This window comes from Hyaena hyaena, unplaced genomic scaffold (genome assembly GCF_003009895.1).
Source record: "Hyaena hyaena isolate Hyena2069 unplaced genomic scaffold, ASM300989v1 scaffold_44, whole genome shotgun sequence".
NCBI classification, from domain to species: Eukaryota; Metazoa; Chordata; class Mammalia; order Carnivora; family Hyaenidae; genus Hyaena; species Hyaena hyaena.
Window position 1 is genome coordinate 1,941,181 of NW_024080676.1, and position 14,123 is coordinate 1,955,303.

At 46.8% G+C, this 14,123-nt stretch overlaps 1 protein-coding gene across 1 annotated transcript; it reads right to left on the bottom strand.

Moving 5' to 3' along the window:
* Positions 1 to 723: 723 nt before the first annotated feature.
* Positions 724 to 9,747, bottom strand: RBP4 (retinol binding protein 4). The gene is made up of 6 exons (XM_039230177.1): positions 9,527 to 9,747; positions 9,286 to 9,414; positions 9,048 to 9,184; positions 8,806 to 8,912; positions 3,010 to 3,222; positions 724 to 1,007 (listed from the first exon to the last, which is right to left on the bottom strand). The coding sequence occupies exons 1-6, from the start codon at positions 9,704 to 9,706 to the stop codon at positions 970 to 972; spliced, it is 804 nt and encodes a 267-aa protein (XP_039086108.1). The 5' UTR covers positions 9,707 to 9,747; the 3' UTR covers positions 724 to 969.
* Positions 9,748 to 14,123: the final 4,376 nt, after the last annotated feature.

Below are 14,123 nucleotides of genomic sequence, written 5' to 3' on the forward strand. Positions count from 1 at the left end.
TAATACATATCTAAGCTGCATTTTGAGTTAAAACCAAGACTGTGGTACCAAAGCCTTGATGTCTTTCCCAAATAAGAAACTGAGGCTCCTGGGAGCTCCTGGGAAATGAAGGGAAATGGCTCTCTATGTGGTTAGACACTGTATTCACAAATGCTACTAATGGTGTGGGACACTGGTGTTCCTTCTAGCCCCACTACTTCTAAACTCAGCTAGCCCCTATCCTGCACTCCAGTAGGGGGCGCCATGATCTTCCCACAGATCTGATTTCCAGGACCCATCTCCTAACCCCCTCAGGGAAGCCCACAGCCACCTGTCCCTCAATATTCTGGCCATACCTGAAATAAGAAGTAAATTAAGTGCTAGAAATAATGAAGGGCTGGCGGTGAGCCCAGCATCCTATCCACCTCATGAACCTTGGGTCCACTGAGGTCTTGGGCTCGTTGGCCTGGACTAGCCATCACTCACCTCTTTTGGCCTCGGTGGCTTGGCCAGGCTAGTAGCTAAGGCCTTTCTCACTTAATGGGGAAACCCATTTTTTCAGGAAGTCAGGAGAAGCCACAATTATTAATAATGGAGATTGGGCACTAGAACAGGCCAAAAGTTATGAAGACCTGGGAGAGAAGAGCCCCTCCTGGTACATTAAAGCACACCGTACCCAACTATCTGTAGAACTTCTCACTTTGACACGGATGCAGCACAAATGAAAACCCAGAACACAGGAAATGGTTGACTATATTTTAATAAATCAAAGTCTGGAATCTTAAGACCCTCAAACAATTCCTTAGAACATTCCAGGAAAGACAGACATTTGAGTGCAGATTCACTTATTCCCACATATATTTTTACGTGTACTGAGGTTCCATGTTTACTGAGGGGAGGGGAGCAGAGCAGGGAAACTAGACTCTAAGGTAAGATAGAGTTGAAGGCTAAGTGAGTTAATGGGAACTTTTCAAACGAAACTCCATATTGCTACAAAATGTTTTGTTCTGATTTGCCGTCACAGTAACCTGAAATATAGAAAACAAAGTCATTAATGACAGATAGATGCACCCAGTGGTAAAGGTACATGGGGAATATCATGATAGCCTTAGGGCTCAGCTTTATTTAAGTATTTCTTGTAGGGTTACACCTAGATGTGGCTGTAATTCATCAGCATCCCTCAAGGTTCTTTCTGAAATCCTTTGAATTTCTCTGGGGGCAAGACAGGGGCTGAAAGCATAGGAGCTGCTGTTTGAAAATTTTCCTTTTACTTGTCTTAAATTTGCATCACTGCATGTCTTTTCTTTTATTTAAAATTTTTTTAAATGTTTCATTTATTTATTTTTGAAAGAGAGAGAGAGCGAGCGAGTGCAAGTGGGGGAAGGGCAGAGAGAGAGGGAGACACAGAGCCTGAAGCAGGCTCCAGACTCCCAACTGTTAGCACAGAGCATGATGCGGAGCTCAAACCCACAAACCATGAGATCATGACCTGAGCCAAGTTCTGACGCTTAACTGACTGAGACACCCAGGCTTCCCACCTCACTGCATTTCAAAGGATTGGACGCACATCCTCCTATTTCAGGAAGCGGAGGCCAAATCAGCCTGGTCTTAGCCATTCCGTGGGTGGTTCTATAGAATGTTCACCATGTCCTCTGTCAGGTGCCAGCAGGCGGTTCCACAAGGAGGGTTGGAGTCAAAAACAACCTTGGTTTGCATCCAACTCAATCACCTGTGGGAGGTTTGGGGCAACCTGTGTAATCTTTCTTAACCTGAGTTTTCTCATTGGTAGCATGTGGATCATGAGAGTATCTATTTCATCAGGTGTCTCTGAGGATTAAGTGACATAACTCAGGGAAAGGGCCTGGCGTGGGCCCTGGCTGTGGTGAGATCCTTTGCGCACCCTCCGTTTAGGCGGCTCCCAGGGTGGAGCATCAAAATCTTATTTTTTAATGTTTTTGGTTTGGTTTCCTGTCTGTTTGGTGTGGCATGGGCCAGCTAATTAGATGACTGATGGAAGAGTTCAGTTTTATTCTCTTTTTCTACATTTTAATATTACCCTATTTGGATTTTGAAACTCAGTTTCCCGTGGGAGTGAGTGTCATTTCAAAATAGACTGCACATTTTCCTCCAGAATGTTACTGGATTTTAAAGCAAGATCAGACAGAGGTAGTGCTCGCTTAAGCAGCACATACACCAAAAATAAAAAAGATCAGATAAGGGTAAAATCTATAAAAAGATTCAACGTTTGTTTCAGGGGATCTCAAAAAACGTAAGTGAGGAAAACCAGCTAGTCAATTTCAATTTCACGGTTCTCTAGTTCCAGTTCCATATGAGAAAAAGAGCATTTGTTAAGATGGTTTTGTTTTGGAACTTGCTATGGTGAGGTCTCTCTTTAACTTTTTTTTTTTTAATGTTTATTTATTTTTGAGAGAGAGACAGAGTTTGAGACAGGGAAGAGTAGAGAGAGAGGGAGACACAGAATCTGAGTGTCAAGCTCCAGGCTCAGAGCTGTCAGCAGAGAGCCTGACGTAGGTCTCAAACTCAAGAACCGCGAGATCATGACCTGAGTCGAAATCAGACGTGTAACCCACTAAGCCACCCAGGCGGCCCTCTCTTTAACTTTTGACACCAATGGTCACATTTGCTGCCCGGCTCTTCACTGGGGCACTGACTGCCTAAACAATATTAATTTAGTCAAAATGGTTTTTTTGGGTAGTGTAGCCACACAGACTGGGCCTGGCGTAGCAGATATAAAGGACGAGCTTGTCCTCTGCAGTTTGATTTAATTAAAAGTGCCAGGGTTTTGGAAAAGGGCTTTTGCCCATGCTTTCAGAAACAGCCCCATGACAAGGCCAGTGAAAGATCTGGTCAAGAAAGACCTAGCTGGGCCCAACGGGGCCCCTGAGACTCTTTGTTTTCTCTCTCTTGCAGAAGAAACGCATTTCACTGGCCTGCGACCCAAACTCACTGCCCGCTGACCCCTCAGGGAGAGTGTGCAGTGCTCTGACCCTCACCTCCTCACCCACTCACCGTTGTGAACAATCAGCCTGTACTGCCTGGCCAGGCACAGCTCATCCTGTCTCTGTCGCACGATTTTCTGCACATCCGGGGGAAGGCCCTTGGGGTCGCGGGCAAACACGAAGGAATAGCTGTCGGCACAGGTGCCATCGAGGTTCAGGAGACGGCAGGAGTACTGCACCGCGTAGGTGTCATAGTCGGTGTCGATGATCCAGTGGTCATCATCTGCAAGCCAGAAAACCACATAGCCAGTGCCTCTCCCTCGCCCCACTCCGGTCAAGAACCTGGTGACTTCCTGGAACTGGTTTTATTTCATTAGGAAGCAGGAGACTATGGAGACATCTGATGGCTTTTATAAAACTGGGGAAATGAGAAAGGCTTTGTTGTCCTTTGCAGAAAAGAACCCTGGAGTTGAGAGTGTGGGGGGGCCTCGTTCACTTCAAAGATTATGTCTCACCCTGACAATAAATGGGATGGTATCTATCCAAAGAACCACTGAGAATGTGGGCCCATTGAAACCACAAAATAGGCCTTTCTACAGTTGTCTTCTCCATCTATTCTCCAACAGTGTCTGCACCTTTGTGGCTGATGTCTTCTCGCTGCCCTGCTGTCCCCGCATCACTGGAGGAAGCCACTCTGATGATCCCCTTCATGACTCCATCCTAATGCTGGCTTAGAAACCTGACTCATTTCTCTGGCTGGCAAAAGAGAGTAGTTTTCGTGTCAAGGATACAAGGTGTCTGCCCTCTGACATCACATATTCATTCTTAGAGCTTGTATTCTTCAGATCTTTCCCGACAGAGGCAGAGCTGAGCCCTTGAAGAATTTAGATTCTGTTTATTCCTAAGGCTGGAAGCTAACAAGCCATGAAGAAGTCTACACAAAGGTGGTCTAAATGTCAACAAAGGCAGGATGAGAAATAACATACATAAGAATGTATGTTTGAGAGATTTGGCCTGGGGAAACAACAATACTCAGGTTTACCTGAATACCTTATATTTGGTTAAAAAGTGTCACATCTCCAGGGTGCCTGGGTGGCTCAGTTGGTTAAGCATCCAACTCTTGATTTCAGTTCAGATCATGATCTGACAGATCATGGGATTGAGCCCCGTGTTGGGCTCTGTGCTGACAGCTCTGAGGCTACTTAAGATTCTCTCTCTCCCTCTCTCTTCCCCCCCCCACCCCCCGCCCCGTGTGCATGTGCATGCACGCTCTCTCTCTCTCTCTCTCTGAATAAACTTAAAAAAAGTATTGAACAAAATTAAAAAAATAAAAGTCTTTTTAAAAAGTGCCACATCTCTACTTAATTTAACATTCTCTCTCTGTAACCATGGCTAGGGCTTTCTGAGCTTTTAATTATGTTGTCAGGCATTGTCTAAACACTTTTTCAGTGTTTTCTCAATTATTCCTCACGTCTACCAAAAGTTCACACTGTTATTCCTATTTTACAGATGAGGAAACTGAGGTACAGGAAAACTAGGTAATTTACCCATGATCACAAAGAACAGGACAGAGCTGGAGCCCACATGCCTAACGTCTATACCACATTGATTTGCAGGTAGTAGATACCTTGGGGAAGGAGGGGACAAGAAACAAGAAACAAAAAGCCTCTGTGTCTCCATCTCACGGCCAAGCCATGAAGCAGGTGACGGTCGCTGTTCTATGTGGGTTCCATATGAGAGGAATGCAGAGGAACCCAGGGCCCCCCAGTATCAGAGATAAGGGAGCTGTCTACCACCCAAGCTAAGCCACCCCAGGAGAACCCTGGGAGCGCCAGCTGAGGAAGGGTTCAGAGTGAACCCAGGCCCGCAGGACAGCTGAGCCCACTGTTCAGCTCACTAAAGGCTCTCCAGGAGGAAGAGTGAGCCACTGCCACACCTCCACGCTGTCCCACAGGAGAAAGTCAGAGGCCACAGCTGGGGGTGCCCAGACACGAGAGCCGGGCCAGGACCAGAAGCCATGGGGGCCCCTGCTGGGCCTCACCCTGAGCACAGCCCCCCCTCGCAGGCTCCCTGGCATCAGGGCAGAGTCTGCCTGCTCTGAAAATGAAGTCATTTCTTCCCTGGTGATGGAGCTCAGTGTGTCTGTCAGAGGCGCCCCAGCAGCCTACCCCTCAGACACAAATGCACTCTCCTTTGAAATGTTACCCCAATTCGAGATCGAGGCAGCTGTTAGCTCAGCAAATCTGCAGCTTAATTTTGTTTTTCCAAGATTGTTGCCAGAATGTGAATTCTGACTTAAGCATTAAATCGTTTTCAATGCTTGGTTTTAAGAAAATTGACTACTGTTCTTGACTTAAAAAAAAAAAAAAAAGGCCTACATTGGTTTGGTTTATCTCCAGGTTCTTTTTGGCTAAATAGTTCAAAGAAGGAGAATTTAAATCCTAACGATTGCTTGCCAGATTCTCCTTCCTAAGGCAAGAGATGAACTGCCTGAGCGCTGCTTGGAAGAATAAACTTGGTCCTCCAGCCTCCTCCCTCCCAGCAGCTGGGGTGGGTCCCCCTGGAGACCAGACACCCCCAGACATTTCTGAATCGTAGCTGTCTGCATGCAATAGAGTTGGGGAGGGAGAGTGCTCAAGGCAGCGGCCATATGGCCAGGAGCCCCCACAGCTGCCTCTATACTGTACCCACACAGAGGATTTAGAGATTTTGACTGCTGGTCCAAAAAACAAAGAAAACGCTTGGTGGATGGAGCTATCTCAGTGACCTGGTTCCCCTGCAGACCTGTTGCTCAGTGCAGCGGGCCAGAAACGGGTCCCTACAGCATCCTATACCTGTGTCCTCCAATCATCGAAAGTGAACAAACAGGTGAGAAGCTCCCTCTGGTTCCCAGTCTATCAGTCCAGTAGAGCCAGATGGTGGGTGTGATGCTATTTCTGACTAACTGCTCCCCGCCCCCAAAGCCCAACAGGTCCTGGCAAAGTGACTGGAATCTGAGGCCTTGAAACCCGAGTAAGCAAAGGTAACTCTTTGGATTGAATTATCTAGAGCAGTTTCTCAAGCCTCACTGTGCAGAAGGAGCATACCTAAGGACCATACTGAAATCGCCGACTCTGGGGTCCTACCACAAGAGTTTCTGATTCAGAAAGTCTGGGTTTGACCTCACAAATCTGCACTTTTAACAAGCAGGCAGCTGATCTAGATGTAAGTGGTCCAGGGACCCAGGATTCGAGAAACTGATGTAGAAAATCTGGCCCGCACTGTTATGTAACCTGCACAGGCTCCTTTACCAACAGAGTGACAGACTTTATCTGGAAGACAGACAGTCTTTGTCCAGATCTTTCAGGAATGGTCTGAAACAATAATGACCAAAGCTAATATTTTCTGAGCCCTTATGCACCTGGATAAGCATTTTTCATGCATTACCTTAACCTGTCCTCCCAACAATCTTATGAAATAAAACTATTCTTTATCCACATTGCAGTTGAAGAAATCAAAGTTCAGAGATGCTAGTCAATGGTGAAGCCTGTATTCCACCAAGATCAGTTGATGGTGGCATTCCTTAACCCCTGAGACGGCCTGTTTGCTGCTGGCGGAGCTGGGGCAGAAGGAGACCAGTGCAGAGCACGCCCAAGGCTGGGGCAGCAGGCCGTGTCGGAGTCTGCGAACACTGACACTTAATATTCAACTTTATAGATGTATTGCATTTAATCTTAAAATAACATGACAACAAGTTTAGTGAGCATTTGCTCCTGAGCAATTTTTCCTGCATAAGCGTACCTCATTTTAAACACATCCGTTTGGTGAAATGCAGCTTATGAAGAAAGACAGAGACTAAGAACGCAGGCCACTCACTGAGGCCTCAGACCCTCCTGACCAAGTCAGCGTTTAATGCCAGACCAAGATCAAGGAAGAAAGAAATTGGCACAAGGAGAGAGAGTAGATTTTGTAAAAGCTCCCCGCCTCCCCAGCCCCCAAATCACATAAAACACAGGAATGTAGCAGCATCAAATCATACAGTTCGTGGACACCTAGAAAACACAGGGGTAGCTCATGCCTTTTTTTGTGCCCTGGGCAAAGAGATGTCACTAAGGGCCACTAAGTAGCCATGTGGCCCCGGGCTAGTCACTTCTCTAATAGAGTCCTCAGTTTCTTCACTTGTAAAATCAGAGGCTTGAACTGATGGTCTCTGTGAGACCGTCTATCCTGCACCCAGAAGATGTTATATTATTTGATGCCTGGGGAGAAAAGGAAACACTAATGATCTACACTTGGAGAGAACACATGTCTCAGGCATTTTTCTAACTTGCTGCAGGTCAACTCACTGCATCCACAGAAGACAACTCCATGAGGCAGGGGCTTTGATCACCTCCTTTCACAGAGGAGGAAACTGAGACACTGAGAAGATAAGGAACACACTTGAGTTCCCATAGGTAGTGGGTGGAGATAGGATTTGAACTCAGGTAGTCTAACTTTTGAACCCCGCACGGGTGCTTGACCACTATACAGCACTGCTTCTTTCCTGAAAGAGAATCTCACAAGGAACTGAATTCTGATATTGTAGTCATCTCACTGAGTATCTATAGCCATCACTTTAAAGATTTCTAGTGTTTTTTTTTTTTTTTTTGGTTTTGTTTTTTGGGTTTTGTTTTGCCTACAAATGAAATCCTGGCTAGAATCTCAGTCTACCAGAGGTAAAAGCAAAACTAATCTGGTTTGGTAGCAGAGGGGGGGGGAAGACACAAGAGGCAAACCCCAGCTCCTCACGGGGTCCTCTCCCACCCTTCCCAAATGCACTACCAGAAGAACCCTAGTTCTCTCCAGAGTGGATATCAAGATGCAACAGAGCATTACCTGTTTACATTTACTAAAAATTAGAAATCTTGTACCTTCAGTATTGGTTTTTGTAGTTCATTACCAGAAAAGTATATCTTGCACACTAAATGAATCACTCTAGCAAGTTTTGCTACATTATTTGAAATAATTTTTCACTACTTACCTGACAGTTGGAACACCTGGCCTTTGACACTGGCTCCCACAACTTGTATGACTATGAGCGATCACTACTCTCTCTTGGTCTCAGTTTATTCATACTGAACCCCCCTTTTAGGGGTAACTCCCCATCTCTAAGATCCCATGATATCCCTGGCCTGCACTATCTCCTAGGTACCAAATGGATTCCAGATTTGAAACTTAAGAGAAATGGAAAGAAAGTAGAAAAGGCATGTAAATGTTCTTATGATCACCCTAAATTTTAGGATACTTTTCTGAGTCTTCAACACCCTGTCTGCCCCCCATCTGAGTTTTGGTGCTTGGGAGAAAGGAGAGAGGTCAGTGCCACCAGGAGCACCGTGCCTGGCTCAGACTCTCAGCATCTGCATGCAGGGCACCCTGGAGTGAGCCACCCCACAGAGCTCCTTACATCCTTGGATAAAGGTCTCCCAGCCTCTGCTGGGGGCCCCAACTAATCAAGCTGTCGCAGGCATTCAGCCCAGTGAAATGGAGGGAACACAAAACCAGGCTGAGTGGTGATGGAGGATGGGTCTCCCAGAGGTGGGGAGTCTGAGCATGGAGAAGGCGACACACCTTGGCACAATGACTGGACAGGAAAATGGCAGAAGGAGGTCACCTGACAAGCCCAAAGTCCTTTTGAGCTTGGGCCAGGTTTTCTGAGCTGGAGGTGGGGAAAGTGGGCAGGGAGGGGGCCTCCCCAGTCCCAATCTCACCCCTCCAACCTCAGGCCCCGCTTAGGGTTCCTGCCAGTTACAGACCATTCTTTCCAAGGATGCCTCGGAATAAGAAACTAGACAATCTGGCCAGGATGACCCTCCTCCCCTGAGATGGTCCCACTGAACTGACTACTCACTTCCTTTCTGGAGAAAGGACGCTACGCCCCAATACTTCATCTTGAACTTAGCAGAGTCCTCAGTGTCTGTGAAGGTGCCCACCATGTCTGCGCACACGTCCCAATTACTGCAAAAGCCAAGGAGATGCTGAGCCGGGCAGAGAAAAGGCTTCCTCCCTCCATCCCACCCGGAGGCCGCCCGCCCTCCCCAGTCAGGGTTGGGTGCTCAGCTGGAGGTGGGGGGCTGAGGGAGAGGCTCTGACTTCAAAAGGCGGACTCGGCCCTTGGCCGTGGCGCTCATCTGGCCATTCTCATCCACGGAAAACTCGGCGACGATATTGTCCTGCAGAAAGAGTCCCTCGGGGTCCTTCTTGGCCATGGCGTACCAGGTCCCGGAGAACTGCGAAATAGGCGAGCGCAGGGTTTGGTGGCTCTGCGTGCACGGCCAGCCTCCGGGAAGGGAGAACGCGGGGCACCGGGGACCGCCCGGCCGATACCTACGCGAGCCTTGTCGAAGTTCTCCTTGACTCGGAAGCTGCTCACCCGGCAGTCGCGCTCCGCCTGGGCGCTGCCCAGCGCGGCCAGCAGCACCAGCGCCCACACCCACGCCATCGTGCTCAGGAGTCCGCCCTGCGGGGACCGCGCGCCGTGAGCGCCCGGCCGCGGACCCCAGCCCTGCCCGCCCGCGCCCCCCAGTCCCGCCCGCCGGCCCGGCCCCGGCCCCGGCCCCGCCGCCACTCACCGCCTGGAGCTGCGCGCAAGCCTGGCCGCGGCGTGGTGCGTGCGTGGAACCAGGGAGGCGAGCGCGCCGCGGGGGCCGCCCGGCCGCTTTATAGCCCCGGCGGGAGGGGGGTCGCGCTTTCGTAACGGCCGGGGTGAAAGACCGAGGGGAGGCGCCGGGCCGACCCGCCAGCACTTGCATAATGCGCCCTGACTCACCGCCGCCCGGGTGCAGGGAGGGTCCCTCTGGGCAGCAGCCTCACCTCCGGGGCCGCCGCGGGCGGTGGAGCTGCCGCGCGGGGTGGCCTCGGCCGAGCCACGGGAACAAGCCCTGGCCCTGCCAGCCAGCACTCGTGCCAGCGGCCGCCAGCTGCGGCCTGGGGTGGCCTCGGGGCCCGGTTGCTCTGGCTGCAGGCGCACGTCGGCCTGGCGGGAAGACCGTGGCCTCTCCCAGGGGGAGGGGGACCCAGGGATGCTGGCTGGTGCCTCGGCGCCCGCGTCCCGAGGTCGTGCCAGATTGGCCTCTCTAACCTCCGATGGCCAGTTGTGCAGGGGTTTGGGGATATTTCGGCCAAGGAGTTTTTCATTTTATAAAGGATGTATTTTACTCTCTTTCAGGAGAGTTGTGGTACTTTCTGGGTCAATATTTGTTCTTTAGTTTCAACATCTTTAGAGGCATTAAAACCCTCCCTGTTAAATATTCTCCAGACACGAACCCTGGTCAGGGCAGGAAATACTTGAGCAACTTCGGTGGTCGCCTACTTACTCTGCGGTACTTTCCTCAAACCGCTTTGAAACACGTCTACCAATTGTTTACGATGCAATTTTATTTCAAAGTCATAGTGGAATTTGGTTTTGTTTTCAAAATAGCTAAGGTGAGTTCACTGGGGAGTGGACAGGAGCTGGGAGGTGAACAAAACTCTACCGTCAGTGGTCAATTGAGTCAAAATGCTGTGACTCTTTATGCTATTTTGCCTACCTGATGGCACCATTTACTAACCACGTTTTTGTCTTATCTTTCAAAGTGAGTGTTCCTCTCATCAATCAAAGAAGTCAGAGGATGCAGCTTTTGACTGAAGGAGAAAGAGAATTAGTGGTGTGGCAAAGAAGTAGTCACCTTCCTATAACTCTTTGGACATCCACCTGCCTGGTTCTCTGCCTCCACTTGCCACCTTGTCCTCCATCCCTGTGTCCTCCCCCAACTTGAGTCTTTAGGGTGTCTCCGCAGTGCCAGTGAGGATGCATTTAACTTCTTACTGCCCCGGAGGTAGGAAAGCCCTGTTCTGGCCAGCGGCTAATTAGGAGACGTTCTGGTTAGGACAGTTTTATCACAGGGCAGATCATCCCAAATAGCTCAAATAAGAGCTATTCCCTCAGGGCCCATGTGGGGGAGATGCACACGTGGCAGTATCTTTGCACCCTGGGTGGAAAATGACTTTCGGGCATCATTCTCCTGTCCAATCTTGCACCCTGTCCTCAACATTCCAGAGCAAAGCTCTTCCAGCTTCTTCTCCAACACGTCCAGTGATGGAGGGGGGGCTCTTGGCCCAGCTAACTGCCCTTGGATGGTTATTACTACCAGGAAAGTTCTCCCAGGAGCCACATCCCTTTCATCTGTTTCCCCTAGAACATGTGCTCGTGGTCCTTGCACACACTACACGCTGAGTAAACGCAGGGAATTTTGGCACATCGTATGGCGATCATTTCTGCAACATGTTTTTTCATGTGTTAGATGCATAAGAGGTGCTGTAACTGTTCCTCCTTTTCTGTCTCTTTTATTGATCAGTAGTGAACCTTGGCATCCCAGATAGCAGCAAAGAAAAACAGTTTATTTTGGCATTCTCTCTCAAATTTCTTCCTGATTACAAATAGGTGAATACAGGTCAACTGATGTTTTTAAACTTCAGTGCTTTGAAATTTGTCCTCATAAAATAATTTTTTCAAATATGCATGTATCTATATAATAATATAAACAAGAAAAGATGTTCATAGTGATTACCTCTGTGTGATAGGATTAAGGATATTTGAAGGGTTTTTTTTTTTGGATTTGTACCTTTTTGTACTTTCCAAAGTTTCCTACATTGAAAATGTTTAATCAGAAAACAAAACAAATATTGCAAACATTTTTCTTTTTTTCATCGGAAGTAAAGTTATGTTTTAAATTATATCTTATGAATTTAAATAATATACACCAAAGTTCATTTTCCGCCATATTACATGGAAAGGCAGACCACGGGTCATTCATCTTGGTATCTGCCCCTCCCCCAACTTCCATGAGATTTATTAAGAGACTTGCACTTAGTAGGCACTCCATTAACAGACGTCGACTTCATTTGTTTTACTGAAATGAATCACTTTAGGTAAGCGTCATAAAATATTTATTTTCAAAGACTTGGTCAGAGGTCATTCTTTCTAAAATATAATTTCTCCGGATATAGCACTTATAGCAGAGGTGGAGAGCTAGTCTTCCACTGAAAAGTGTGCACTCCTCTTCCATGTTGCAGAGTTGTTGAGAAGAGACTTTTTTGCCAGAAGGCACCTCCCCACTTCCTGTAGCTCTATAAAGCCACATGCCTAAGTCTGGAGGATGGAATGCGGACAGAAGTGCTGTGTGTCAGTCCCAGACGGGGCTTATAAAAGCTGCCTGTCCAATCATCCTTGCTGTCTCCCTTCCTTCATCTGCCAGCTGGCTGAGTCTCCATCAGCCTGGTACCCCACCAGTGACTAACTTTTTGTGAATGAAAAATAAACTTCCGTTGGGTTAAGCTGCTGAGATTGGGGGATTGGGGGGGGGGTCCCTGTAACAGAACAGTGTAACCTTAATGAATACAGCAACAAGCAAGTCACTAGCTCCTGGGAAATAGGGAAAGGTGTTTTACTATAATTGAAAGAAGGACTTTACGTCCTTACCCTCATAACAATTAAGCATTTCAAACCAATTCCATTTCATGCAAACTGACATTTACATCCACATCCTGACAGAAAGGCCAAGGAAAATGAAAAACAAGGAAATTAGGTAGCGTTTATCTTCTGACTACATTCGAAAGATGCCAAAGACATTGGTGGCAAATGAAAAGATTAGTTATTCGGGCACTTTTTCAGGTGCAAAGAGTAAAACTGATTTTTTCAGTAGGTTTTTTTTTTTTTCTCCAATGGTTACAAAGTCATCAGTCAGTGTCCTCAATTTAGGTGAAAATAACATGGATTCCACCAAGTGAATTATTCCTGAGACACCTGGTCACACCCATCAATTAGATGGGCTCAGAGATTCCTGTGAGCAGATGTGCAAGGTGAAAGAGCCCTTTGCGCTTGACTGCCAGGATGTGACTGAAATCCCTGTCTTTGGGGGTGCCTTTCGGTGATGAGTAATAATAGGAACAGAGAACCCGGCTAAGGTGGAGCTGAAGAGTGTATTCAGTATAATAATCTGACACGTACTTGGCTAATCTAGAATATTGTTGTTCGTTTTGTGTTGGTGCTTCAATCTCATGTGCATATGGTTTGGCTATTATATAAACATTGTTTCCTGTAGAAGTCGTCAACCGCAGTGGAAAATGTTAGCAGCAAAAGAAGTATTATATCTATAGTATAGCATACTACTGCGGAATGCAAACTTGTTAAGCAGAAAGTTTAAGGAAATGAAACCATTCTTTCGTACATCTGTAGGCTTTTAAAAGAGTTCCTGGAATTTTTATTTAACTTTTTTTTTTTGGTGTTTAATGCCATTTCATATATATATGTATATATATATATATCCTTAAAGGAAATGTCTTTGTATATTCCCCTATAGCAGCTTTATGATGTCTTGTGTACCTCATGGGTACACTTTTTCATTTGATCCTATTTAAACTGGCCGTTTTGGGGTAGGTCACTATCCTTACTAGTTGTGTGACCTTGAGCTAGTTAACTTAATTTCTCTGTGCTTCAATTTCTCGCCTGTAAAATACAGACAATCACAGTACCTGCCTCATTAGGTTCTTGTAAGAATTAAATGATATAATATATATAAGAGTCTTAGAAGAGTACCCGGCACAGATTGTATATTATAATGTTAGCTATTCTTGTGATCAGTTTTTTATTATTAATACCTTGTGGCTTATATTTCTAAAAATATTCTAAGTGGAATGGAGCTTTCACATTGGCCTAATTATTGTTTCAGAGATGTTTTAACTAAATAAATGATAATTAATGTCTGTAATATCTTAGAAATGGTGACATAAAAATTAAAGAATGAAGTTCAACAAAGTCAACAAGTATTGTGTAGTATTAAGAATTCAGGGGCGCCTGGGTGACTCAGTCAGTTAAGCATCTGACTCTTGAATTCGGCTCAGGTCCAGGTCATGATCTCATGCATTGTGAGTTCAAGCCCCGCATCAAGCTTCATGCTAACAGTGCAGAGCCTGCTTGGGATTTACTCTCTCTCTGCCCCGCCCCCTCTCAAAAATAAAATAAATGTTTAAAAAATCTTAAAAATTTATTCTAAGTGGTATGTTTGGTAATTCTAAAAACTATTGCTGTTTTCTTGCATTTGTTTTTTTCAGTGCCTTGGACCAAACAGCCAATGAGAGACACAAAGATCTTGTCAGCACTGACCAGAGACTCTGCAAGAACTCTCCTGA

What these genes read in the sequence shown, in the direction of transcription:
- RBP4 (XM_039230177.1), bottom strand. Translation starts at nt 9,706, where the DNA reads ATGCAAGTGCTGGCGGGTCGGCCCGGCGCCTCCCCTCGGTCTTTCACC. An exon ending in GTCCTTTCTCCAGAAAGGAA is followed by an intron (nt 3,223 to 8,805) that starts GTGAGTAGTCAG and finishes TCTGGCTTGCAG; the next exon opens with ATGATGACCACTGGATCATC. An exon ending in CAGGCTGATTGTTCACAACG is followed by an intron (nt 1,008 to 3,009) that starts GTGAGTGGGTGA and finishes TCTATATTTCAG; the next exon opens with GTTACTGTGACGGCAAATCA.